Source organism: Solea solea, chromosome 9, assembly GCF_958295425.1.
Source record: "Solea solea chromosome 9, fSolSol10.1, whole genome shotgun sequence".
NCBI classification, from domain to species: domain Eukaryota; kingdom Metazoa; phylum Chordata; class Actinopteri; order Pleuronectiformes; family Soleidae; genus Solea; species Solea solea.
This window is the reverse complement of record NC_081142.1, coordinates 23,347,153-23,359,515: the sequence shown is the minus strand read 5'-3', so window position 1 is coordinate 23,359,515 and position 12,363 is coordinate 23,347,153. Positions and strand designations below refer to the sequence as shown.

The 12,363-nt window shown below is 38.7% G+C and overlaps 1 protein-coding gene across 14 annotated transcripts in view; it reads left to right on the top strand.

Annotated features, from left to right (window-relative positions):
- Positions 1 to 12,363, top strand: part of szt2 (SZT2 subunit of KICSTOR complex) — a 102,486-nt gene that overhangs the window by 26,838 nt on the left and 63,285 nt on the right. For all 14 annotated transcript variants that reach the window (XM_058638912.1, XM_058638898.1, XM_058638904.1 and 11 more), the window contains 11 exons: positions 328 to 513; positions 1,236 to 1,484; positions 2,495 to 2,741; positions 4,856 to 4,930; positions 6,377 to 6,515; positions 7,032 to 7,170; positions 7,700 to 7,820; positions 8,036 to 8,188; positions 8,589 to 8,691; positions 9,143 to 9,257; positions 10,343 to 10,430. In XM_058638912.1, the coding sequence (XP_058494895.1) occupies positions 328 to 513; positions 1,236 to 1,484; positions 2,495 to 2,741; positions 4,856 to 4,930; positions 6,377 to 6,515; positions 7,032 to 7,170; positions 7,700 to 7,820; positions 8,036 to 8,188; positions 8,589 to 8,691; positions 9,143 to 9,257; positions 10,343 to 10,430 (1,615 nt within the window). The remainder of the gene's footprint in view (positions 1 to 327; positions 514 to 1,235; positions 1,485 to 2,494; positions 2,742 to 4,855; positions 4,931 to 6,376; positions 6,516 to 7,031; positions 7,171 to 7,699; positions 7,821 to 8,035; positions 8,189 to 8,588; positions 8,692 to 9,142; positions 9,258 to 10,342; positions 10,431 to 12,363) is intronic.

Below are 12,363 nucleotides of genomic sequence, written 5' to 3'. Positions count from 1 at the left end.
AAAGTGGAAGACAATTCAATGAATGAATGAGCTAATGCTCAGATGACAAGTTAGAAAAGACACTGTTCCTTATGTTTCCTGTTGTTAGTAATTCTCACCAGACCAGGAAAATTAATGTACTGACTTAGTTAGTGAACAGGTGTTTTTTTTGTTTTTTTTTGTTTTTTATTTAACTGGTTGCCGTTTGGTATGACCCAAGGTGATCATTCCTAGATTTTAATTACAGCTTTCAGGAGCAGCTGGCAGGCTTGAAGATGTTTGTGATGTGATGTTTTTGCCCGTGTGTGTGTGTGTGTGTTTGTTTGTTTGTTCGTTTGTGTGAATCAGATCCGTTGGCTGCTGGAGGACGAGATCATCTCTGCTCTGCGTCACTCTCGAGTCATCGGCTCGGCCACTCTGCAGAAAGTGGCAGAGCATGTTGTGCGCTCCAGCGAACGGCCGCACTGTCACTGCGAAGACGTTCCACTTCAGTTTGTCTTCGGGCCTGAGCAGTCTTTGGAGAAGTTCAGAGAGGCAAGGACACACACACACACACACACAGAGTTGACTGTTTTTCACTGTTTTCACAAAATTTCCATTTTTTAATCTCATAATTTAATAATATTTCATAATTTCAATTTATGAGATAAGAGTCCTAATCTCATAATTATGACTTTTTATCTCATAATTTCTATCAAATTCACTATCAAGTGTGTACCTGAAGGTCTGTGCTCAGACTCGATCAATACATGAATTAATGACATGTTTATTTAGTTTTCTAAAACACAGCTTTTTTTTGTTGGAACCAGTTTAGACAAAATTCATGAACATGAACTCATCTTTTAATGTTAAAAGTGACTTAAGTGAGTCATTGTTCGTCGTGGGTTCCTGTCATCGTGACACACCTGAGGTAGAGGTTTGAGCTCATCGATCCCACTTCTTGGCATTTTTCAAAACCAAGCATTTGGCAGAGTTGGCCTCATATCACAGGGTTTAGTCTCACTTTACAGAGTGGTTTAACGCTGTATAAAACGCTCGGGAAGCACTGGGTCATTTCATCTGAGAGTGAATGCTGATAGTATTTGTTCCTATAGCTGACAAAAGCTACATGCTAGCAGGTGTTTGTGGGGTTTTTTGACCAGTGGAAAAAGGTCATTAAAGACTGACAGAATATTTAACACTGGATTTAACAACGATGTTCTCTCTTCTTGGCACAAAATGCCAATAATCATGCTCGTAAACGTGTGATCCTGCAGGAGTTCCGCAGAATGTCCTTCTCTGGCTACGTCCTGAATGGACAGCAGGACAACTTGTACTACATGTCTCTGAGCAGACTGCACCCGCAGAGGATCCACGCCACCAAGAGGCTCTCGGAGAGCACCGCACACACGGTGGGAGCCGCCGACGTGACGCCAAACGTCGCCCCCTGCAGCACCGGAGGTCAGGTGGAAGACCTGCTGCTGGAGAGTGAAGCAGAGGCTCGGGCAGCGGAGGCAGACAGCGAGGTCAGATATGTGTGTGTGCTTTCACATGTGCAGAGTCACAATAATAACACAATAATTTTTTCACAGAGCTGCACAATTAACCAAAAAAAAAAAGCAAGAATTTAACTGCCATTTAACTGCAATTATGTGAGAAAAATACCTCCATAAACCTACCTCTGACTTTTAAGTTACATTCCTTCTAAGTGTAGTAAGAAGATGAGTAGAACAGTTTACTTGATTATTAATCGATTACTAAATGAATCGCCAACTATTTTGATCATCGATTCATCGGTTTGAGGCTTTGTTCATGATTAAAACAAGATTTCTGATTGTTTAGCTTCTTAAATGTGAATATTTTCTTCATTCCTTTGCTCCATGTGACAAAGAAAAGAAAGAAAAAAAAAATCATTAAAACTCAATCATTTTGAGAACATCATCCTTTTTCCAGGTTTGACAAACACTGATCAACATTTTTTTAACGTTTTCACGGACTCGATTAATAGTGAAAATAATCATTAGTTGCAGCTCTGCTTTATTTACTGGACAAATAATTTTAAAGATGATAAGCAGCAAAGGTAAGATAACATTAAATGATATAATGATAACAACATATAATAAATTAATAAAACAATAAGAAGCAAGCCAGAAAAAGTGATAAAAGTGATTTTTATAAAAGTGACATAAGAGAAGAAAATGTGTTTCCTCCAGCTGACCTTTGGTTTTGTGGTTAGACTTTAATTTGAGACTTGTTCAATAACTGGCTACTGAAGTTAAGCAATTCATTTTTGTTATCATTAAACAGTTATATTTTATCAGATGGAGGGAAAAAAATCTGCAAAACATAGAAAAAAGTCGACCTCTAAGTGCTCAGAGGGAACTGCAGAATAACCTGACTGTGATTTTTAAGCCAGTGGGAGATAAAAGTTTGAACAGCTTCACTAATTTGTTTATCAAAGTTAAGGAATTTGTCATGTAAAAATCCCACCCATCACCTGTGTAAAGTTGCTGTTGTTCATTTTATTCAACTGCAGAGTGAAGATAAGAAGTCCATCAGTTTTGCTGCGGCTTGTGCTGGTGCTGCTCCGTGTGACACAACCGCAGACGCCACTGAGCCAATCAGAGTGGACGACAATGTTAATAATCAGAGTCCAGTGAGCACGACGGGTGATCGAGGTCATCATTACAGCGGTGCCCCTCCCCTCCAGACTGAGCAGAGCTCGCCGCCCAAGACGCCGTCCTGTATCAGCCTGGCTGAGTCCACACAGTCAGCGTCTCACAGTGAGTCCGACCTCTGCGTCTTTGTTACCACAAAAAAAACCCCACATACTGTACGTACAGAAGAGGATTAGGTCACCGAATCTTTGGTGCTGTTACCATGACAACAGCAGTGTTTTTGTTGTATTTTTCAAACCAAAGATTTAGTTTTAAGTCAACTGTCAATCCTAGCAACAGAATCTATTTGAAAAATGTCATATTTTGTTCAGAATAAAAGCCCTGATCAGATCATATTTGTCAAATCATCTGCCGGGCCCCGATACTGATGCTGGCGGGCCAGTTTTAGCCCCCGGGCCACCAGTTGCTGACCACTGATTTAAAGCTTTTAAAGCTATAAATTCATCCTTCATCAAAACTATAATTTCCTCATAAATTGGAATTATAGTTCCATTACTTATTCCTCTTAGTCATAAACACACATAACATAACATAATATAATATAATTATACTATACCAGCGATTCCCAAGGTGTAGGCCGCAGCCCCTTGGTGGGCCGTGACGGTACTGCAGCTGGGCCGAGAAAGGTCATTCAATCTAAATAATTAAATTAATGTTTTAAATTGTTCAGTATTATAATTCATTTTTAAATTGCTGTACAATATATATTATGACAGATTTTAGACCCAGATATTTAGATATCTGTATTTAATTGTGTTATCCTGTCATGAATTTGCAGCTTTTATCATGTATTTTAACGAGGGAGTGGAATTACTGGTATTATCTCTTTGTGCAGCACTTTACGTCTGAGAACTTATGTTAAACTGTCCCCCATTAAATAAATGAGAAATATTATCCCGCACTTCTTAAAACTACAGTTGTAAAGCGTTGGGTGTAAATTGACGGATTGACTCTTTATTTTTGTGTCAGCCCACAAAAAAAAGTGCTGTGGTTTTTTTAAGAGGGAAAAAAGCACAACTTCAGCTTTTTGTCTGATATTTCATCTCATTTCATTTCATTGTCGAAGGTTATGGATTTTTCTCTTTTTTATTTTTTAAACTAATTCACTGCCGTTCTCTGGCAAATCAAATGTACCACAGCAGAGGTTCCTTCTCTTCATGAAACTCTCGAGTTTTCATTATCGTCCAACCCAAATAAATCAGCACACATGAAGGACATTTTAGTGGAAAAAAAAAATCTAAAAAGTACAACCGTACTTTAAGTGGTGATAAATAGGACAGAACATCCACAGTTTTCTCTGAGCTCGTACTTCACGACACAGATTGTTTTCTTCTGGAGCAACAATTTAACATCCTGAATAAAGCAGAGCTGCAACTAACAATTCACGATTTGTCGAGTAATCGTTTGGTCCATGAAATGTCAGAAAACATTAAAAAAATGTCGATCAGTTTTTGTCAAACCAAAATGATTCAGTTTTTAATGATTTCTTTGTTTAGTGGAGCAAAGAAACAAAGAAAATATTCACATTTAAGAAGCTGAAACAATCAGAAAATCTTGTTTTATAATGAAAAAATCTTCAAACCGATGAATCGATGCTCAAAATAGTTGACGATTCATTTAGTAATCGATTAATAATCAACTAATCGAGTAATTGTCTCAACTCTCATGTAAAGATTGTGCATAAAGCTGTGTATGACTGCTCATTCTGTGCAATAAAATAATTGGGTTTTAATACCTGAAACATGTATGTATGTAAACAAGTGTGAGCACCAGACAAGATACCTCATCCTGTCTGGTGCTGGAGCTCATGAATTTCAAGATCAAAATGTAAAAAAGATCACATTTTGGCACAGATAATCCATTGAATTTGACATCTGAGAAAAGGTTAAGTAATTTACGCAGGGTTTTCTTGTTGGTGGATTAAGAAGAATTCGTCATTTTTGCACACACACACACACACATACACACCAATTAGTGATTGTGACCTGTTCTGGTTACAAGCCCAATTACTTTCCACTTGTCCACGGTCGAACCCTCGGTCTTCAGTTTACAAGAGGGACACCTTACAACCTGGCTTTGGATTTGTTTCTTCTCTCTGTACTTTTTATTTTAACCATAGGAGAACGTGTTGAGCTCTGCTCTCTCTCTCTCTCCCTCCCTCTCCCTCTCTCCCTCTCCCCAGCTCACACTGAAGTTGTTAAACTGTCTCTTTCCCTCAGGCTGTGGCAAACTGCGACCAAGTCGAGTCCAGAGCGTGGTCTCCAGTCAGGGCAGCCTGGACTCAGACATGCAGGGTAAGTCAGTCCTCACAAACTTCACAAAGTACGGCGACGATCAGCCTACACAAAATATTTAACTGATTTTCTTTATTTCTGATCAAATATATGTAATTGTTTAATGAAAACTTACATTACAAAAACGTTATTAAACAGCACTCATGGTCTCATTAAAACGTAAACATTTGGATTAAACATGAAAAAACAACAACTTTTGGTTGAAGTTTTAGTGATTTAGCAACTAGAAGTAAACCAATTAATGGAGCCAATGTTTGCAAATTTTATTAGATTTTTATTTAATAATTATTCAATATTACATGTTACGTATTTTTGCTCTCAGAAACTTCATGAAGTTTTATTCTTTTAATTCTTTTAGTTCACTTTTTATTCTTGTGTGTGTTTTTAATTGGTATTTTCATGGTTGTTTTAATGCTGTGTCTGTAATGCTTTTATTTTGTAAAGCACTTTGGTCAGAATGAAAGTACATTACATTAATGCATAAACATTTTTATTTACTTACTTAAAACTTAAAACAGCCAGAAGAAACAAATATAATTTGACCTCTATTAGCAGAGTTTATCATGTTTTTATCAATTCAAGTAATATCAAATAATCAGTTTGAATGATTATTTTTATTGGTTTTAAGGAGCAAAGAAACCAGGTGAATATTTAGAGAGAGAGACTCCCGAGCTCCCTGTCCCCCCACCTGTGTGAAACAGAGAAAACATGTTTTAAAGTTGTCTTATTTCAAGAACGGTTGATGATAGCGAGTAAATGTTTGGTTTGTGAGCGTCACGAGGCTTTCAGCAGCTCCCATATTTAAATTTGTGAATAAACAGGTGTGAATTGACAGAAAAATTAGTTTTAAAAAACTCCAAGGCAGAGTTTCAACATGGGCGTTAATGGGAGCTCTGACCAGAACTCTCTGCGCTTTTAGGTGATTTTAAGAAAAACTGCAAGTCATATGAAAATGAAAACCACACACAGGGTTAGACGACAACCATAGCAACGTTTTGATGGAAACGTCTGTGTAGGTTGGAATTTGTGGGCAGGAGAAGAGTTTGTTTAGAGATGTTTGTGATTATTTGTCTGCATCTCAGTGGTAGTGGGCCACTCTAGGAGCCGCCCACACACCCCACACACACTCATTATAAAATCTGAAAACAACAACAAAAAAAGTACAAAACGTAAACTGCGATTGTTTAAAAACTCTGTATCAAAACTTTGACTTCAGTGAGAAAAGTCCCAAGTCTTGTGACCCGTTTAAAGTTCTAACCACGTCTCTATGTAAAAGTATGACGATACTGTGAGGCTCCAAAGTGGGCTTGGTTCTGATTTAAAAATCGAACATGTTTTACGTTGTATTTTTTTGTGGTCGTGTATGATTGAACTAATGTTCTGTTCAAACCATAATATTGTAAATCATCATTTCATAATGTTGTTCTCCTGTGTGTGTGTTTGCAGGTTATGACGGCGGCAGCAGCGACTCAGAGTGTGAGAGTCCAACTCTGGACGAACACGAGTGTCGGTCTCCACTGATGCCAGATTTCTGGCTCATCGTGAATATCCAGCAGGACAGAGTGAAAGTCTACTCCCACTCCAGGTGAGTCAAACACGTTTTTTTGCTCTGCTTGATATTTGTGTCGGGTGCGACTGTGAACGTTCTCAGTCGTCCAGATCATTGTCCTGTTAAGTTTGCTGTTAGTATATTCATTCATATACTTGTTTTGAGGCTTTTATTTTCACTTTAACCCTCAAAGCGTTCGATTCTTCATCCATCTTCTACTGCTTTATTCTCCACATGGGTGCTGGTGCCACTCCCAGCTGACATAGGGTGAAAAACAACCTGTTTTAACTTTGAAATAAAACAAAAGATGCAAATAAAACAGTAAAATACAACACATGGTGGAATAAAATAGGAAAAGGCTAAGGAGTCAAGTGGTTAAAACCCTGTTGGGTTGAATACATTTTTACCTCCATCAAGGAGGCTATGTTTTCATCAGTGTTGCTTTTAAATGTCCGTCCGTTAGCAACTTCCTGTCTCCAGTTTATTTTGGACGGATCAAAATGGCTGTGATTGGAGCCCGTTGATTTCAGCGACTGTGTCCAATCTTTTCAGATGCTTCACAGAAGGGAAAGAGGTCAGCGCTGAGGAGCTGGAGAAGAAGGAGGAGGAAGAGCAGGATCTGCCCGAGTACTTGCAGCTGCATCAAATGGTGGTCAGGAAGATTGGTGAAATGTGCCGAATTGTCAACCAGGTGAGCGATGCAGCTCTCTGCAACCTGCTGTACAACCAACCACTTTGTGGTTTTTCTTTGTCCTTTAGTGTGTAATTAATCGTTTAAGAAAATCATACTGTACAGGGATGAATGAATACGGTTCAAATATGAACGTTGAATTCTGTACCAGTATCACAGAGAAATGAGAGTAAAGTAAAGAAAAATAGAAACTATTGTGACCAGAATTACTATATCAGTAGGTTTTATTTATAGAGTTTTCAGCTTCTTAAATGTCAATATTCTCTGGTTTCTTTGCTCCATATAACAAATAGATAAGATACTATACAATAGAGAAAATACTATAATAATATTTGTTGCAGCCATAAATATCAGTGTGTCTGCCTGTTGTTTATTTCAATCTGAACTTAAAAGTTTGGAGAATTCAGCAAATTTGTTCTCTTGTGTGTCCCGACCCAGTCTTAAAGTCCTGTCATCTATTTCGTTAGTTTCTCGTTGCTCTGTTATATATATTTATATCCTGAATGTGTGTGTGTGTGTGTGTGTGTAGCGCATGCTGCTGCAGGACCTTCACGACAGTCATGTGTGTAACTCCCTGCTGGTGGCCGAGAGTGAGGAGGACATCTGGAAGAACGAGTCTCTGTACAGGCAGAGGCTCAACACCTCTGACGGTGAGTCACAGAGGAGGAGGAGGTGTTATGGTTTCATCCATCCAGGTTGAGAGATTTCTGTGTGTACCAGGCTGTGGTGAAATAAAATGATTTAGTATTTGGGTGAACAGACCCTTTAACCTTGCAGCTGTGTCTGTTAACAGTTATGTCCTCTCACAATTCCACTGTCTCTCTGTTTTTCTTTTATAACAATATTTTTCTCCTTGACTGCACAGATTACAGCACAGAGGAGAGCTACCCGGCCAGAGATTACCTGGCGGCCACCATGCAGTTCATCCCGGGACACTTTGCCTGTGAAGTGGTGTGGAGCACAATCATCCACATTCACCCACGTCTCAAGATGGGGCCCAACATGGGCGTGTCCAGAGGTGAGCGGCTGTTTTTGTTTGCGAGTTAAGGCGCACACGCTTTGGCTTTGGCTTTGGCTTTGGCTCGTTGGCTTTGATTCTTGTGTCGGACATCACGCTCATGACTCTTCAGTGACGACACTCTCTGACCAATCAGAGACCTTCAGTCTGATGACGTCACATTTTAGTATCGACTCAGCTCGCTGTGAACGTCGTCAGAACAGGTACATAAAAAGAAGTACCAGGTTCAATCACTGATGAAAAGGTAGAGTCAAGTCGTGTCGAGCCGCGCAGTGCTAGAACTGTATTATGGAAAAGCTCCATTAGTTTCTGCTTTTATATCGAAAATGTACTTCAGATGTTGATGATCCAAACTTACTTAACAACCACTTAATGTGTGTTTCATGTCTCCCCGTCACAGCAATCCAGGCCCTGCGCTCTGTGCTCAACTCCTTCAGCGTGGGCAACAGGAAGAACATGTTTGTGTACCAGGAGCGTACAACCAAATCCGTCTACTACCTCAGGTTCCATGACTTTCCTTTGTTTTTGTCCACATCATAATTCAAGGTGCTTTTTTTTTTTGCCGCTGTCGCTCTCAAATTCACTCAGCAAAACATTTAATCTTAGTCTCCTTTCGCTTTAGCGTTCTGTTGCAACGCCGCTCACCTGTAACTGAGCTTTATGGAGATTCAGTGTGCTGGAACTGAAAAACCACCCACAGATGTGTTTTTTTTTTAGGCAGAAAATGTGGTGGAAAGGAAGTGGAGCTTCAAATGAAGCTGTCAAACACTGCACTTCAAAACATTTTTCACATGGCCGTGCCAGTCACGAGTAAACACGACACATTGTTTTTTTGAGCGTGAGCATCTGTGAGAGGAACGCTCACACAAAGAAAGAGTTATTGTGGATAAGAAAGATGAGGGAAAAAGTGGCTTTTTTCCAAACGTTATAACTGTTGATTTATTCTCTTTGCAGACTTTGTGAAACCTCACTCACGGGGAAATACTCTGACGTGGATGGAAACCTCCACACCACTCGCTCCCTTGGGCTCTTCAGGAGTCAAGAGCCGCTGTTTTCCGAGGACCTCACGGTACGTAAAAAACAAATGTCACCCGTTTCTGAAGTTTCGAAGAAGCCACTCCATGCTTCAAATCCCAGTAAAGGGTGGTCTTAAAACCATAAACTTTGTTTTTGAATGTGGGTTGTTGTCGCTGTGAACCGATTCCTAGTTTAGTGGCTGTGGTGATACTTCAGTAAATTAACATACCGAGTTTTGTTGGCTATTCAATAGCTTTTGTTGTTTTTTAGGGCCAAGTAGATTTTAGAATTATAAGTAGACTTTGGAACTTAAAGTAGAATCTGGAATTATAAGTAGAATTTCGTCACACTGTTAAAAATAATCGCCTAAGTCATTTTTTGTCAAATTATTATTTTTTTGCCTAAATCATATCCTCATGACACCGGCCACCTATGGTAAAATCGGCTACATCCTCAGTTGATCAGATCATGTGATTTTACCCCTTTAAGATAATGGCCTATGTCAAGTGTGTGACTTGCAGTGAGGACTGTAACCTCAACATGGGACGGCAGCTCTACCAAGTGAGCTAACGCCGCCCCACGATTTGGAACTTTAAGTAGAATTTGAAATTATAAGTAGAATTTGGAATTATAAGTAGATTTTGGAATTGTAAGTAGAATTTGGAATTGTAAGTAGAATTTGGAAATATAAGTAGATTTTGGAATTATAAGTAGAATTTGGAACTTTAAGTAGAATTTGGAAATATAGGTAGAATTTGGAATTATAAATAGAATTTGGAAATATAAGTAGAATTTAAAACTGTTTTACTGTTTGAAAATACATTATTATTTATACATAAAATAATTGTAAATATCTAACGTTTGTCAGATTATAAATGTTACATATTTACAATTATTTTGTCAGATGTTGACGGGGAAAATTTGTGGAATGAGTTCCAGACAGACAGCCTCCATTTAAAACATATGCTCTTATATAAATCTTAACTAAAGGGTTGCAGAGATTATTTGGGGACCCAAATAAAATCTCCCGCCCCAGTCTTTCTTTGATCATCACTGAACTGCTTTACACATTCATCTATGCTCACATTCATACCGTGCTTGTCACATTGTCGATTTGGTTCTTTTCTGTGTCCTCAGGCTTCGAGGACGTCTCTCGAGGGCTCTCGTCCGGTCGGTCAAGTGGACAAGCACATCCTGCTGCTGGTCCATGGAGTGGGAAATGCAGGTAAGAGCTGGGGAAAATGTCAAGGCGCTGGTAAATATTCTCAAAATGTAAATAATTCAAGATGTTTGTGTCGGAGTCGGCAAAATTCAAAATCAAAAACAAAGTCAGTGTTATTTTGGGTAAAAAAAAAAGTCCACACCAACTTCTGTACAAGACTAAGTGAAAATCAGAGAAATATGAGCTCGTGTTCGATGCATTTGAAGCTTTGGCAGCAGCCCCCCCCATTGATTTCTAGACTTTTGGTGAGATCTGAAAGCAGAATATTACAACGCAGTGGTACAACGCGAGTAAAGTTCAGTTTCAGCTTTAGTTAAATCAAATACAGTGGGTGCTGCTCTTCGTGGCAAACATACTGTATAATGACAGGGGAGAAGTAGATCCAGAGCCCAGAGCTTGTGGCTTTGACTCTTTGCTGCCTAAAGGTTCTTTTTTTGTTTTTCCAACCAATCAGTAAGAAAGTTGTGATTGAAGTTTCTTTTTTTTCAGTCACAAAGAAAGAGCATGGAGATGGAAATTGGTTTTTCCCTAGATGTGTGTGTGTGTGTAACCCCACTGCCGGAGTTTTTGGATGTGTGGGAGAACACGGTGTGCATGAGTGATTTTAAAAAACACAGCCGTGCAGCCAAAAGAAAGGCCAGCACCTTTTCAAACACACTGCGATACACTATACTTTCACCACCATGATTGACACTCACTACTTTTCTCCTTAACAAAGTTTTGTCTGTATGTCTGGAACCTCCTTACTAATATACAGTGCCATTCTAAAGGATTGGAACAGTAAGGCCAATTCCCATATTTCAGCTTCTACCGTCAGCTATTTACATCTAGATTTGATAGACAACATAGAAGACAGCCCCATCCAAAGGTATTGGAACATGTGACTGACAGGTGTATCCTATTACATTGTTTATTCAAACAATAAATAGCACTGAATTAGGGATGTCACGATTATAGAGTTCCTTTGTACAATTATTGTCAGAGAATTAATCACGATATTACGATTATCATGATTCTTATGCGTTAATTGATTTCACAACACTATGAATGTGTAAAATCACATGAACACTGCTTATAGGTCTGAAAGTTTCTTTTATTTATATCTTTTGATGCCAACATAACAAAATAATGTAGCAAATACACTAAACTATTATATAGGAACCATTATTAATCCCCCAGGGGAAATGTTTAAATCATTTAAGTCAACAATTGTCATCTATACCAAATGTTTAAGTTTATTTTAATTGTTTTAATGATGTATCTATTTGTATGTGGCCAGATATAAAACGTGTCTATTATTGTGATTTGTTTATTTCATGTTTAAATAACAATGACACAAATACATTTGTAATAAATGAAACAGGCATCACATGACGTATAACATAACGTCAAGTGAGCGCCGTTTAACTCGTCACGTTACACTGAAACCCGAACACGTGTCATACACAATTAGTTGCAATGACATGACACGCTAACATTTAAGTTCCTACCAATTCAATGTTACGTTAGTTGAACATTTATGTAATTTAACCCAGTTACTGTGTGTTTACCTTTACTCTGGCGTCCAGACATGGTCCCACACATGGTCAAACATATTACTCGTATTTCCTCCTTTCATGGCAATTTTTTGTGGCATGATTTCCAGGCTGGCGCCATACTTTAACAACCAGGAACGGCTCTATTCTGCGACTCGCACGGAACAAAAACAAAGCAACACAACTGTAACCCTAACCCTAGCTTTGTTTTCGTTCCATTTGAGTTGCGCTGAACTGCCTATATGGTTACGGGCTTCCAGCATAATCTTTTCTAACGGTATTGAGGAAACATTACGATTAATATACCGTAGTCTTTAATACCGCGATTAATTGTGAAATAAAGTAATCGTGACATCTACGCTCACTTTCAGATTGGGTAGGATAGGTTTTACATCTGCAGA